The following is a 15,846-nucleotide window of genomic DNA, read 5'->3' as shown; positions in this document are numbered from 1 at the left end:
GGACAGCAGATGCAACATGTATCAAACCACTAAATAGTTTTACTATCTGAGGATGTGTTGCTGCATTGTCATTATGAGCTATATGAGAGGAACTATAGGTTCAGAGGTTCAAAATGCATCTGTGTCAGAATCCTCTCTCAACAGACTATGGTCCCCACCACCAGCATCATACACTTGGGAGCTGATCATGTGTAGAAGAAGAATATCACTGTACATCTGTTAATAAGATGTGCCTATAGTGATCACCTTGTAGGAGAGTAAACCTGAACCAGCTCTTAGTCACAGCTATGGTAAGCACATAACTGGAATACACGGCATTGCTACCTACTCATCAGCACCCCACTTTGGTTTATGGAGTTTGTTGTAAAAGGCTGTACTTTACAAAAACCATATGTGCATATGGTAAGGGCACCGCCTAATGAGATCTAATAAATGACAACGGACTAAACATCGCTAACCTGCTTTGCCCATTTCCCCCTCTTTGCATAAATCCTTCAGCCTGGAACCCAACTCTGTGACGAAGCTTGCTTAGCACCAGTGAAGTTTCCCACATTCAGAGTGACAACATTCTGGGCTGAGATGAGGGAATCAAAGTTAAAATCCAACCCATCTGCATCCATGAGTTCGCTGCGGATAATGGACTCCATATCACATTCCAAGCTCCCGTTGAAAATATCCAGGTCCAAATCACTGGGGAATTTATCATGCCCCATGACTGGAAGGCTCACACTGCTGGAGTACAAAGAAGAGCCTGAGAGTGAGTCAGAAAGCGATTGCATAGACTGGTTGGCAGGTGACTGTTGCTGGTGTTTTGTCAACCCAACGTTGCTTGTGTCACTTAAGCCCATAGTACCGACGGAATTTGACAAGGCACGACTGCCACCGAGAGAGGAATTCTGGGACTGGTGCTGGTGGTGGAGCAGATTCTGGTTGACCAAACTCCCCTGGCTTGGCTGGGCAGCAAACGACATCATGGGATCATTCCGGAGCATAATATTCCTCCGTACGTTATGGGCAGACACAGCTGTGCTAGCTTGTGACATGAGTGGATCGGACTGAGTCATCATGACATCGCTGTGGCTATGCGAATCCGAAGCCAGCAGATCCTGCAGTGTTTGGTTATTGTAATGCGAAATGGAAGAAAATGTAGCTTGCTTGTTCTCTTGGATGGTTTGCATGGGAGACTGACGGAGGGAATTCAGAGATGATGGTCCAAATACAGCGTTGTTGAAACTACTCGATGGAGAACCAAGACCTGAACCTTTGGAGCCGTATGGAAAGCTTGAGCTTCTTTGCATGAGTCCCCCTGTGGGCGACTGCTGGGAAGAGGGGAGGGTTATATTGTCCAAAAGATCATCCATAAGATTGTCTGTCAGACCATCGTTCAAGTTCATGGTGCCCGCCATATCAGTCAACCTTGGCAGCTCAACATTGCCAGGTTTATTTACTGAGGGAGACATGCTGGGTGGACTACTATACAGCATAGGGGAAAGTGGAGCATCATCATCCTGAACCTCATCTAGCTCAGTGCTGGCCAGTATTGGTGACAGGCGGCCACTTATTGTACTGGCATTTGAATTTGTACGAGACCGGAAATCTGTCCAGGCGTCTAGCTCATCGCTGCTGCGTGAGGTTGGGCTACCTGGCCACTTGGAGAGCTGGGAGGGGCTGTCTTCGCTTGTTTCCTGTGCAGCTTGTAGTGCTGCCTTCTTCTTAGCTGCTCGTCCTCGGCTCTTGGTGTACTTGTTACTGTTATCCATCGAAACAGCACGTCTCCGTGGCGCTTTCCCACCTTTCCCACCGTCAGGGTTGATCATCCACCACGAACTTTTCCCAGTTCCTTCATTCTGTACCCTGATGAATCGACTATGAAGAGACAAGTTGTGCCTGATCGAGTTCTGCAAGAGCCACAAAAAACAAAACAAACAAAAAACAAGAAAATTTAGAATAGGGGCAAATCAACAATCTAAAAATAACATGGAAAATAACAAGAAAAATGACTAATTCTACTACTACATCTACTATCAGCATTTACTTACTGCTAACAGTGTGCTTAGGAACACTGAATTAATGTGGTCCATTCCTAAAGAGCAGGGCTGGCTGACCTGTGACCCTCCATATGTTGTTGGTCTACAATTCCCATCAGCCCCACCCAGCTTGGCCAGTGGACAGGGATGCTGGCATCTGGAGTGACCATGCTGGCTGAGGCTGCTGGGAGTTGTAGTCCAACAACATCTGGAGGGTCACAGGTTAGCTAGACCCGCTGTAGGATCATCATAATTCTATGGATCAGAGATGTTGCTGGGAAAGTGTATTTAGCACTGATGCCGTTGTTGGTTTGTGTGTTTCAATGTGAATTTCTGAACAACTTTAATATGACTTTTTGACCTGACCCTCCCCTCAGATTCTGTGGGTTCATTAATGAAGGAGAACTCGCTTTCCTTCATTAAATAAAACCTCCCATTGAAAAACTTTACTGAGATAATCATATGTTTATTTTAGTAAGCTGATGCATCAGTACATTGCTAGAAGCCAAGATAGTTAGTAAAGATACGCTGTGATCCCAAGCACATGTATTCAAAAACCAGTTTTGTAACAAGCTTATGTCCAAATCAAGGTCTTCATGATCAGGACGTAAAACATGTTTGACATGTTTTAATCCTAATGGCCTTCTGCAAATAGCACTAGCTATAGTTACTCATTCTACAGTTTATGGATTCATTATGTATTTCCTCCTCTTTTCCTTTAGTGACACTCCTTTAGCGACATCTGAAAGAAGAAACTGGCCTAATACTCTGGTGCCCAGAAAAGCCTCATAATTTTCCAAAGAATGCTTGCCATTATATACAACAGCACAGCCAACTGTTACGTTATAAAGAACTAGTCAACCTGTAAAAAGTTCCAACATGTTGACAAGCTTTCAGTGAAAAATTTAGGAAGTGAAAGCCCCATTGATATGACTATAACTGCATCAACTAAAAGGGAAAACATACCCACTGCCCAGAAATTTCTATGCCATTTGGGACATTTGTTAGGGTGGATAGACTCAACGCAAGAGAAAATGTTGAAAAGCCATTCCACCACCTCCACTGAGAAGTGCCTCAAGTTTACAATAGCTGAACTGAGCAAAATGCCTGTAGAGTCTATACTTAAAAGTATAGCCTAGAGTAGCACTTTTGATTAAAGTTTTAAAATCTGGTAAAATCCCTCTGTGATGTTGAATGCTTAAATGGGGAGATTAACAAGTTCTTTTTGAAATATGGGCAAATATTTGTTGTATCTAGGTTTGAAAGACAAATATACATCTTTTGCCAGCATATTTTGAAAACAAAAGGCATCAAGAGCTCACAAAATACAGGTTTTTATATGCACAAAAAACTGTTTTTTATGTACCACAGGGATAAAGTGAATGATTCACATTGGCATCTCTACCACTGACATAAATGGGATGGATGACATTAAGTAAATGGAAGACATCTGGGTATACAAGAAATCTGGTCCACATGCTTTTTTAATTCAATAGTAAGCACTTAAAAAAAACTGTTTTGTCTGAGGCCAGGTCAATTAAAGGAAAAAGCCAGACCCAAGTTCTTCCTGCATCTATACACAGTAGGCATATATTGGAGTATCACTTTAAGAAAACAAAAAGTTATGCTAGCCACTATTCTTTCTGTGTAAGCAAAGATGCACGGCTCCAATAATTTTTTTTAAGGTTCCTGAGCATTTTCTTTTCACTTTGCCAGATAACGGCTTTGATCCACAATCCATTTGCTCTGGCACCCTCTGGGTTAAGATTACTGCAATGCATTATACATGGGGCAGCCTCTTAAGACGGTTTGGAAACTTCAGTTGGTGCTCAATTCAGCAGCCAGGTTGCTCATTGGGGCAAGACAGTTTGAACATATAATATAAATCCTGGCACAACTGCATTGGCTGCCAATTAGTTTCCAGGTCCAGTTCAAAGTGCTGGTTTTGAGTCATAAAGCCTTAAAGGCAGGGGTCCTCAAACTATGGTTTGCAGGCCAGATCCGGCCGCCAGGGTCCTGAACCCGGCCTGCTTGTGCGACGGATCACTCCAGACCCCACCCCTCTTGGTAAGGCCTGAGGCTCAGAAGTGGCTGGGCAGGAAGAGCCCTGAGGTAAAAGTGTGTGCGTGTAACAAAGCCCTGGTAATGCGGTTGTTATTGCTAGTGCTGGCTGCTGGATAACGGTGCACTGCCCCTTTAAGCAGTCGGAGGGCAGGGTGGCAGCGAAGGAACCCCTTCCACGCCAGGCCTTACGCTCCTCCCTTCCCCTCTGGCCGGCTCTGTGCTCACCGGAGCAGCGCCTTGCTGGCCGGTTGCCTCCTTAACATGCGCACGGGTCCCATGCGGCAGCCTTGGCAGAATGGAAATGGCACCCTGCCTTTCTGACAGATGTAACACAGCTACTCAACAGTTTCAATGTTCAACTTCAAGGAAAGGGGAAGCTCATCTGTGATATGCATTCACATGTGAAAGCATTTCAAGTAAAATTAGACCTCCTCATTAAACAAGTGGAGGAAGAAAACTTCTGCCATCTCCCCTGTTGGCAGAAAAACCAGCAGTTGCATTCCCAAACAAAACATGTGTGGATTTACTAGAAATGTTGCAAAAGGAGTTTCAAATTAGATTTAAAGAGCTTCATCACCATGAACAGGACATACAGCTTTTCCGGAACCCATTTTCTGTTGACATTGAAATTGTTGATCCGATTTACCAAATGGAATTGGCCAAACTACAGAACTGTGACTCTCTGAAAGACACATTCAAATCAAGCAGCCTCACTAATTTCTATGCATCTCTCCCCTCTGAGACATATCTTAATCTCAGGAACCATGCACTCAAAATTGCAACCATCTTTGGCACCACTTGACTTTTTCCCGAATGAAACACCTGAAATCTCCAACCAGATCCAGACTAACTGATGAACACTTGCTATGACTAGCAGTGACAAATATGGAACCGGATATTGACCATCTCTCATTAGCCAAAAGCAGGCCCAATACTTCCCGTTGAAATACTTATAAGTTTATGTTGATTAAAATCGTTCTTCATTTTAAATACTGTATTGTTTTTCCTGTTCTTTGTGCACCACTAATAAAATATGTGCAGTGTGCATAGGAATTTGTTCATATTTTTTTCAAACTATAATCTGGCCCCCAACAGTGTCTCAGGGTCAGTGAACTGGCCCCCTGCTTAAAAAATTTGAGGAACCCTGCTTAAAGGGCTCGGGACTGCAATACCTCGGTGAGTCTCAGAAGAAGGGTGGTATATAAATTTAATAAATTGAAATAAATAAACAAAACCAAGAGCCCTGTGAATATACTCTGATGGGCGCATAGTGTTTCTACGTATGTATGCACTGAAACTCCCACATGCATAGAAGAATCTCTGAATTTAGGAGAATATATATTTATTTCTTTTCTTTAAAACATAATTCTAACAATTGTGGATATTTTTCTTCACAATTCTCATATTCACAAATAGGACAGCCAATATGGTTGAGAGGTCAGTGTTTTCGACAAGGCATTCTGGGTTCAAATCGACCCCTAACATCCCAGAGTGGACTTGGCCACCTCAGTATTCCTCATAGTTCTCTATGGGCCCTGGAGGTTGTTCTCAGAGCAGTTTATATTGTCTCATTAGCTTGACCAGGACCACTAACTGGCCTTCCTACTTCAGTATGCTATTTGAATGTGTTTCATGCTTTCCCCCTTCTTCTTTGGTCAAGGAAAATTGGCAGATCCCCTTCTGCAAGAATTTCCCCACTCCTCCTAGCTCGTGTCTGTTTCAGTCTCTTCCATACCGTGTTTACCTTATGGAGCTTGCCCATTAATTCAGACACCAGCTGCAAGCACCTACTGGAATACAGAGGCTTTTTTTGTCTGGGATCAACATGTGGTATCAATTTATCATTCCCAACAACGCAACAAGGAATCCACTTGCTTTAAAAATAAAAAGGGTTGTGTGATTTAACTCTTAAAAGTCTTCCCCCTTTCTATGTTTTTAAAAAATAAGCCTGCAGATTAGCAAGATGAGATACACCTGGTAGATTTGGAATCCTTGCTACATGACTGACTGGCTCTGTGCGTTTGGTTCACATTTTTTTACCAGCTCATTGGGCATCGCAGAAAAAGGAAACGCTAATGTATAAAGCTACACCCAGCTACAAGTGTGACCTTTTGCAGATTAAAGCAAGAGTTTATTTTCGCAACAGGGTCATTTAGAAGCAATGAATTACAAGTCAGCAGCACTGTCTGACTAGCCTACAAATGCTGGTAATATTCTCCAAGGAGGCTGTTCTACTATTCTAAAGCAATGTGGAGCAGGGTATAAACTTTACTACTGAGTAAAATAATTCAGGGGAGGGGCAATATTTATTTATATCCTGCTTCCAGAAAATTGTTCCCCGAGCTTACTGATTGCTTACATTTGTTTACTCTATGGCATGAAGGCTTCCCACAGAATTCACTGGGCTCAAGAAGAAAAAAAAGGGCTTTATTTTCAAGCTATGGGTCAGGACTAGACAGGGCTTAGTATTTATTTATTTCATTTGTATCCCAGCCTTTCTTTAGAGCATCTCTGAATGGCATACATAAAGGTTTATCCCACTTTATTCTAACCAGAAATCTGTGAAGTAGGTTAAGCTGAGTGACAGCAATTGAACCAAGGTCACTGACTCATCTTCATAGCTAATGAGAGATTTCAGCCCGGGCCTCTCTGTTCCACATTCAGCGGAACAAAATGGGGGTGGGGGACACATGCAACAAATAGAGTCTCTATCTCTCCATTGAATATGCCTCATTGGATTTTGGTAACAACAACAACAACAACGGCTTGCCCCAGCCACCCTGGGCAGCTTCCAACTGATATAAAACATAATAAAGCATCAAACATTAAAAACTATACAGGGCTGCCTTCAGAGTTGTGTATTTATCTCCTTTGACATCTGATTGTGGGGGGCGGATTGCACAGGGTGGGTGCCACTACTGAGAAGACCTTCTGCCTGGTTCCCTGTAACTTCACTTCTAGCAATGAGGGAACCGCTAGAAGGCCCTCGGATCTGGACCCCTCATTGTCTGGGCTGGACAACAGGAGTGAAGACGCTCCTTTACAGGGCAAAGGCTGTTTAGGACTTTAAAGGTCAGCACCAACACTTTGAACTGTGCTCGGAAACATACTGGGAGCCGTTGTAGGTTCCTTAGGACTGGTAAAGTGGGATGAATTTCCTTGGACACTACCTCTGGAACCTAGAGATTCTTGCGAGGCCCCACAAACGGAGCCACAACCTCTCTTTGCAGGCTCCACACTGGCCCTGCTTCACACCCTCCTTGAGAGTTTCTGCCTGGCTGGAATGTGTCCTTGAACTCTGTTAATGTGTCATGCTTGCTTGGATGGAGGGTAGAGAGGAGTTTGTGTGTAGAAATTAGCCTTCTGTACAAAAGGTTACATTTGTGTTTGTTGCTCTGCCCACTTTAGCCTCCCACCCACCACAGGCATGTAGACAGTTGAGGTTATTGTAGGCTCTCTGAGGTGCTCCAAGACATTGTGTTATTATTATTCTAAGCTTTCAGGGTTCAGCCCTACGATTCTGGGAATAGGTCTGGCTCAAATTTCTGCACAGCGGTAGCTGATTCAGCTTTATTAAGCTTTCCATCTCAGTGAAAATTTTGGGGGGGTTAGTTATGTTTACTGTATGAATTTACCTAAACATAACTTTTTTTTTTGTCAGAACAAAAATAACCATCCTTAATATGGGAGCTTGAATATGGGAGCTTGAAATCTGAAAACAACGTTTATCCTAATAATCTTAAATCTGCATGTACTTAACTGCCAAAGGAACACATGTACCCCAAACTTCCAGCCCTTCGGATCACAGTCAGTGAGTTCTACTTAGCATTCCAGCCTTTGCTCAAAGTTATTCCAAAAGCGTTACAACCAGGCATTTCAACAGTTGAGGGGGGGCTTTTCCTTGAAGTCCTTAGTAATATTTATAAACAATTCAAGTTGGGAAATTATTTGATGAAAACCAACTGAAAGGCAGCCTACGCATGGCAAATGCTCCATGTGGCAGTGATCATTTTCACTGCCAGGAATGTCTCTATGCTGTCGCCCAGGAATGCTTGGTGGTCGTGTGGCGATTCTCTTCATAATGGGGCAATCCTCTACATATAATAGCTGTTGCTGGGAATAGCAGCCATGTGGAGGTAGCCTCCAAATAGCCTCCATGTGCTTTTCATATGACCAACTATTTAAAGTACCTCATCAAAATAACCCCAGGAGAATCTGTTCTGAACACCAAGAGCAGAAAACTGAACATTATAAAAGGTGTTTCAATGCTCACTTTAAAAGGGGCAGCATGGAAATGAATAGTTTAGCACACAGGGCATCATGAGATCTGATCTGTACGTGTGTCCTTTATCGGACTGTCAGTTTTGACCATCTTTTAAATGGAGTCCAGTTTGAAGACGTACCTGTTTACACAAGGATTCCCATGATCGCTGGACCTGAATCTCCTGTTTTAATTGTGGTTTGAATTGGTGTGCTGCTTTAATGGGATTGTTTTATTGTGTATTTTAATAATTGTGCACTTTAATTATGGTATATTTCTACAATGTTGTGCAATTGGTTTTTTATATTTTGTGAACTCTTTAAGAAGCCATTTGGGCATTAAGCAGTGTATATACATTACTACTACTACTTCTATTACTACTACTACTACTAATAGAGTAGTTTTGCTTAAGTAGTAATGGTATGTTCATTATCTGTTATTCAAATTCTGATCCAGAAAGAGACATCTGTGTGTGGAAGCAGCATTTTACACATGTATTTGATACTGATTCAGGTACACAGACGTATGTATCACCTAGGGCCATATCTCAGAGGAGGGCAGTGCACATGCTATGTATGGTTCAATACTTGGCATCTCTTGGAGAGCCACTGCCAGTCAGTGAATAGACAGTAGTGAACCAGATGGACCAGCGGTCCAACTTGCTTTAAGGTAGCTTCATATACATGTTCTGATATGTTAAGATCAGTGTTCGAAACTCCCATTATTCTAGGAACATTTTGTGACAGGGAATTTCATTAGTGCAAGCAGTTTCTGAGCTCTGGGCGCAGTACTGCACCTAAGATTTCAGATTAAAACTGCAGAGTGGAAGGAAAGGAGGACCTTTTTCTGCCTCCTCACTTCCAGCTGAAGACCGGAGAAGAGACCCTCTTAAGAATATTAGGCGGGTGGGCAAAGGAAGGAGTAGACCATGTGAAAAATGAACTTAAAATTTTAGCTGCAGTTCATTCATTTTCAGCTTTGTGTTCTTGTTATAAAAGAGTGCACCTAGACATTCCATTGTTGCACCCGTAACCTAGCTTTAAGGTGCCATTTTGCTCCTAGTTTTCATATCTCAGTTTCTAACACTGGTTAAGATCTCCTGAGGAAGCCCTCAGAGTGCCCCATCACCTGTTGAACGTCCAATTGTTGGAAGTGATGCAAAAGGCAGCAAATGGTCCAACCCCAGGTGAGGAACTCCCTGCTCAAGGAGGCTTAGCTGGCAAGCTTTCTCTTTAAAAAAGTGGCAGAGACAGGTTCTTTTCAGGGGCACTTGAACTTTAGATTTAATTTAGAGCCAGGGATAATTGGACTGTGCTGGCATTTATGGTTTGGGGATTTATTATTTTGTTGATTTTAATGAATTGTTAATGATTTTTAAATCAATGAATAAAGGTGTCCATGTGGATCTGTGCCACAGTCTTGATCTTATCCTCACCAAAGTGGCTGGATAGATGCAGACGGAGAGGCATCATCCTGAGATACGTACTATGCTGGTGCATGCAACTAGCTGTGTTCAACCAGAACTGAATCAGGGCCAGAATATCTGAAACAGTCTGCTTACTGCTCCCTCCCTCCCTCCCTCCCTCCCTCTCTAACAACACTTTAAACTGCTACAATAAATAAACCCACCCTGGCTGAAAATATAGCATCTGGGAATTGGCAGAACACATCAGACTTTCAGTCAGCAGCACCATTTCCAGTTATCCTATAGACAGCCTTCTGCTGACCACAGGAGACCTCTAATAAGTAACATTTGCTTTGCGTGAAGAGAGCATGCTGTTTGCCGTTTACTTTTTTCCACTGGGAAGAGAAATACAGGGAGAAACGTCACTGTCAATAATCCAAATGCTGCAATTTTCAAAGTCTTAACCCAAAAAAAAGGGAGGGGTAGCCTAAGTTTTTAAAGGAAAAGAATCAAGAATAACCTTTCATTCGGATTAAAAATATTACGTGTGTGCTCTGTTTATGAGGAACTTCAGGAGGAGAGATAGCAATGGTTAAATGGCTGTGTGGCTTTTATTTTTCAAATTTAGAAACTGTCTCAGTAGCTTCTTGCCCAGCTGTTTTTGTTCTTGGAAAACTACAGAGAACATTCCATTCCACTCCGCCAAACCTGCACTTCCGGCACACATTGGACATTGGAAGCAGCTCTCACAGACACATTCTCTCCCCCGCCCTGAACACTGTCTTTTGGCCAAGTGCTCCAGCAGCTCTTGTTAGTATAAGGCTGCATGCATGTATCTGTGCTTCCAGTACATGCAACCCACGTACATTGCAACACACATACAGAGCTTCTTTCATGCACAAGTGCCAGCATTCGCAAGGGCTTTGTCAAGCACTGTAACATCGGGGAGAGCACTTTCTCTGTAACCAAGATGCCTGCAAGAAAGCATCTTCAGTACTGAATGGAGGGGAAGACCTCGGGCACATGGGAATTCTGCAAATGAGCAACAATTAAGCTCTGAAATGAATATCTTTTCTGAAATGCTGCATCCTTATTAAAAAATTGACTAGACCAATGTAAAAGGAGTAATCATTAACAAAAGCAAGCCAGCAAACAAAAAAAGGCCCATCTCACCTCTACCTGCACATTATGTGTGAGGAAACTTTGGCCCTCTGAGGTTGCTGAATTACAACTCCCATCATCCCAGGCTGGTGGTCATGCTGGTCATGCTTGCTAGGATTGATGGGAGTTGTAGTCCAGCAATATGTGGAGGGCCAAAGGTTCCCCACCCCTGCTGAACATTACCTATATAAGGACTGCAGATGCTTTGAAGCCTTGACCAAATCCCAGTTTAAAGTCATCGCTGAAATAAAACAGAGATGTTTGCAAGCATCCCTGGGCTGTGTAACTGGCCAATGTAGATGTCTGTAGGTGAACGCAAAGCAAAATGGACCGTGCACTTGATTCAAAATGTCAGTCCTTGAACTGGTAGGATTAGCTCTGGAGCACACAGTTAGGAGAGGGCTTGTAAGAGGGTCATCTGGAAGTCTTCCTTTGTTTTTAAGTAGGCCATGGCTCTCTTACACATTGCTCCTGTGTGTAGTGCTCACCTTATTCAGAAAGTTGAGGGGCATGTCTAGCATTGTAAGTTCAAGCCTTCAAGCTGTGTTTTCTCAGGAGCTTTTGATAAGGAACCAGGTCCTAAAGAACCTAAGAATCCTAAGGAACCAATGTAAACCTTTGCCATTCATCCTCCTACAGAAACTGCAGTGAGAAGAGGAACCTGATAGGAATGAAGACTGGGGAGGGACAGAGAAGTGCTGTTTGCGGAGACAAAGCATTACCACCAACACCACAGTTTCCCCATAGGTACATGTGTGGTAATACTTGTGGCCAGAGTCTATGGGGGGAGGGGAGAGGAAGAAACTCCAGCAGTTCAAATAAAGGGTTATCAATAGGAGGCGCTGTAGTGGTTCATGCAACTTTGATAGTCAGCTATACAAAATGTGCCATCATTGGATTATTCCAAAATGTTTGGGGCCAAAAGTAAATTGTCTTTCAAGCACCTGGAGTTGTTTCTTCTCTTTCACACACTGCCCTGAAAGTCTTTAGATAGGCTGTGTAGCTAGACTTTGATGTGAAAGAGTTGCAAATGTCCAAGTGGTCATCTGTTTCCATTCCAGGTGGGATGGGAAGCAGAGTGATTGGCGAGAAGACGCCTTGTTCTTAAAACACATCAATTCAGCAAATTGTCAACCCACGCCAACTACCTTCTGTTGCTAAACTGATCCCCTTTACTGCACATGTTAAAGCCCCAGTGTGGAAGCTGCTTTTCTGCGGGGTCAACCCATGACGTGCCTGAAATATGTTTAAAAGACTGTGAGCACATGGTGGTGGTGACTGGGCACAGCACATGGCACTTTCTCCCAGAAATGAACCTGCCTTGCTTTTCCGAGAAGCAGCTCTTTATAGCAACTGCTTCTAGTATGTGAAGGGAGCACAGCCAATGAGGGCTTGAAACAAACTGAAGAGACAAACATTAAGAGAGGAATGTGGAACATTCTGGTGGTGCTTTTGCTGAATCAGAACATTCTTGATGGGGGGAAAGTGTTTTATATATAAGAATCTTGTGTGAACAGTGCAGAAGAATGGTGATTGGGTGGGATTGTTTGGGGTTTTCTGTTGGAGTTGTTGTTGCTGTTGTTTATTTGCATCTTTATTTTAGATATTGTGATTTATGTAGAAATTGTACAGTTTGGTTGTGTATTTTTTAATGTTTTATTTATTGTTTATGACTTCTTTTGTTGTGTTGTACTTATGTATTATTTTCACATTGTAAGCCATCTTGAGCATGGTTTGAACTGTAGAAAGGTGGCATACAAACAAAATTATGCATGACTGATTTTTGCTGTTGTGATTGTAGCCCTCAGCGTATGAGGAAACCTTTAACTTCAATTAAAATTTTAAACACCAAATTGCTATCTCAAAATTGTTATTTTTCAACACACAATCTATCCTGTAGTTTGCATATTTGAATCAATTCAAAGGCCTCTTTCTATATCCACTTAAATGTATTGTTCCCATGTTATTATTTCCCTCAGTTAGAAATGTTAAGTTTTATGTGAAAAATTACAAGGGTGAGTCAGTGCTGGCCCTCCTGTTATGAAATCTACCCATTTTATTGAGAGCAGTAAGCTTTGGAAATTGTGACTAAACTAGCTATTCCATAACAGGAAATGCTGTGTATTAGGCAGGGAACAAACACTAAAACTAATCAAACCAGTGTGTCAGCAAAGTTTCAAAGACCCTGATCCTGAAGGGTGTTTTTTTTCTTGTGCCAAGTGCGGTGTGTCTGTGTGCTACCTCAGCCATGGCAGTGAGAGCAACTGGACTTGCAAAAACTTGTTTATCTTTAGGAAACTGAAAGTTTTGCCACAATTGTGTGAGTGCTTCACATATAAAAAGCCAGAAATGCCCCCAGAAGCCCTTCCCAAAGGTAGCATGGAAAAAAGAGGGTACAAGGAACTAGTTGACTAAACTTGCTGGGTATCCAACATGGGTATCCATAGTACCACTTTAGCATTCCGTTGCCTCATTCTGCATGTCTAAACAAGACCTCAGTTCAATGGGGCTTACTCCAAGGTAAGTCTGCATAGGATGCCACCTTAGTAATGACTAAGTTGGCTGGATATGGGCCAGACTGAGCATTTAAGTTGCTGAGCTGGAACACTATTTAAGCTAAATATTACACATGTGAACTAGCTCTGAAGCTCAGGGACTTGGAGTCTGGGAAGTGTTATGTTATGCTATGTTTCACTTATACATTGCTTTTGGGACCAAAGGCCCCCAAAGCAGTGAGCAGCATATTAATATAAAGAAAGATAAAATGAGCATACAGTACAATAAGTTCATCAAAACAACAAAGAAAGCAAAAACAATATATACCCACCAATCATACTAAATATGTATTATGGGCTGCATTTATGCTTCCTACATTTCACCTCATGCTTGGAAGCCAGGTTAACTTGAATCCCCCAACTTGGGTGCTCTAATATCTCACCTAGGAGCAAACCCACCCACATCCAGTCAGCTAGCAGGAGTGCCCTTGCCCTCAAAACACACACACACACACACACACACACACACACACACCATGTTTTAGTAGGTCTGTGCAGGTCCTTCAACAATTAGCATGACATAATAGCCCTTCTAGCCAGAGGCTTTAAGCCACCTCTGGCCTTGATTTTTCTATTACGAATACAAATCTGAAACAGGAACCTCTGTTCCATGAGATTTAAAACATGTAATTAGTTTATCATTGCAGAGAGCAGATAATCTGATTTTTAAAACCTCTAGAATTTAAAGTATGTTACATTCTGGTTGCCAAAACACAAAGAACATTTCAGCTTAATAGTTTGTGTCCCTTCATCAGGGGCGGTAGTAGAGGGGGAAGTAGCTAGCATTTGGTTCTTTTCTTTTCTTTTTATCATGGTTCTTTTGCATATTCAGAAACATTTTTTAAAAGAAACAGATTGGGTTCAAGTTTATATTTTAACCAAATAAACCAAGTGCCACTAGTTATTTTTAACCAGATCACCATTATGCTTTGAATGCAAACATTTTTAATCATATCATACTAATTTCTACCAGCACGGAACAGCTGTTACCAATGTTTGGAAACAGCCCAACAGGTAATAAATGTATGGATCTTTCTTTGACCTATTCCCCTCCCCACCCCACCCCCATTTGTGGTTTTTCCTTATACATTCTCATTTTGATGTTTATTGTGAAGTTCTGAATTAAGTCCATTCCATAGCTTCTAACAATACAAAAGAATGCCTTCACAAAACTGATCAGCATTATTCAGACATCCTACTGCCTGAATATGTGTCATCCAGAGTTTGAGCTCAGATCTACAGCAAACACTCCCATTGAAGTGATAATGCTGGGAAAGAGGCAGTACCTGGAAAGAGAAATAGGTTTTGTTTTTCTAATTTTTTGTACCTACAACCTATTGAATCTCCAAAGGCTCGGAACAGGTAACATCGTGACACCATAGCCTTATTGCCATTTAGAAAGAAGTGGGACACTGTGGCAACTGTGGAGCAAAGGTGTTTCTAGAAGGCCCTCAGTATGCAGTCTCATATGGTCACCTACCCAGAGACAGAGAGATCTTATTTAAACACTAAAAGCTTGTCGGACCCTCTGTGAATCTCCCTCCTTGATATAACAAGCAGGACAGCTCTATGTCCATTGATAAAAGAATATCTGACACCAAGATATACAATAAAAAGGATATGTCAAAGAGGAGGGAGGGGCCAAGATGGCGGCGAAGTAAGATGCGCTTGCCGGAGCTCCCCTTTCCAGTTCATGCTGTAAGTTACTCCGCTCCTATTTTTCTCTGGAAGTTGGCACGATAATGTTTTGATGATAACGCCAGGAACTCACCCTGTGGAAGCTTGCAAAGTCAGCGCCATAAATCTCCTTAATGAGCTTCACTAACAACCTGATTAGGTGTAACTTGGGCAGCCACCGGCCGCGCTTCCCTGGCCTTCCACCAGCTCTTGCTTGGCCTTTGAAGGACTCTTAGATAACCGAGCCGCTCAAGGGGTTTAGCATGACGAACCTAAAACGTGGTCGTACCTCTTCTGTGGAAGACCTTTCCTTTAATGCCTCAGAACCTATGTCTAAGGTTCCAAAGCCTACTGGGCTGGATTCACCACCTAAGACCTTAGAGCCTTCTATCTCATCATTGGAGGAGTTTTTCTGCAATCTTGTGCCTCCTTCGCCTGTTACCTCCAAGCAGTTAGATTGCCTACATGATCCTGCAATGACTCCAAACAACCTTTTAAACACCTCCAAGCAGGTAGACTGTCCATATGACCCCGCAACGACTTCAAATACTCCCTTGCCAGGAGACAAATCGCTGTTGGATATAACCTCCAGCCCAGATGGCCTCTCTCCCCACCCCGACCCTCATCGTAAATCTTTATGTGATATAGTACAATCAGTGGAGCTGAGGACTTTGCAGAAATATTGCCTGCACTTGG

General features: G+C 42.6%; 1 protein-coding gene across 2 annotated transcripts in view; it reads right to left on the bottom strand.

Moving 5' to 3' along the window:
* FOXO3 (forkhead box O3) overlaps positions 1 to 15,846 on the bottom strand; it is a 121,013-nt gene that overhangs the window by 12,206 nt on the left and 92,961 nt on the right. For both annotated transcript variants that reach the window (XR_008329501.1, XM_053381604.1), the window contains exon 2: positions 459 to 1,898. Coding sequence is in view for 1 of the 2 variants with exons in the window: in XM_053381604.1 (XP_053237579.1) it covers positions 495 to 1,898 (1,404 nt within the window). In the remaining variant the exon portion in view is untranslated. The remainder of the gene's footprint in view (positions 1 to 458; positions 1,899 to 15,846) is intronic.

This window comes from Podarcis raffonei, chromosome 3 (genome assembly GCF_027172205.1).
Source record: "Podarcis raffonei isolate rPodRaf1 chromosome 3, rPodRaf1.pri, whole genome shotgun sequence".
NCBI lineage: Eukaryota > Metazoa > Chordata > Lepidosauria > Squamata > Lacertidae > Podarcis > Podarcis raffonei.
This window is presented reverse-complemented; position numbering and strand designations above follow the sequence as displayed.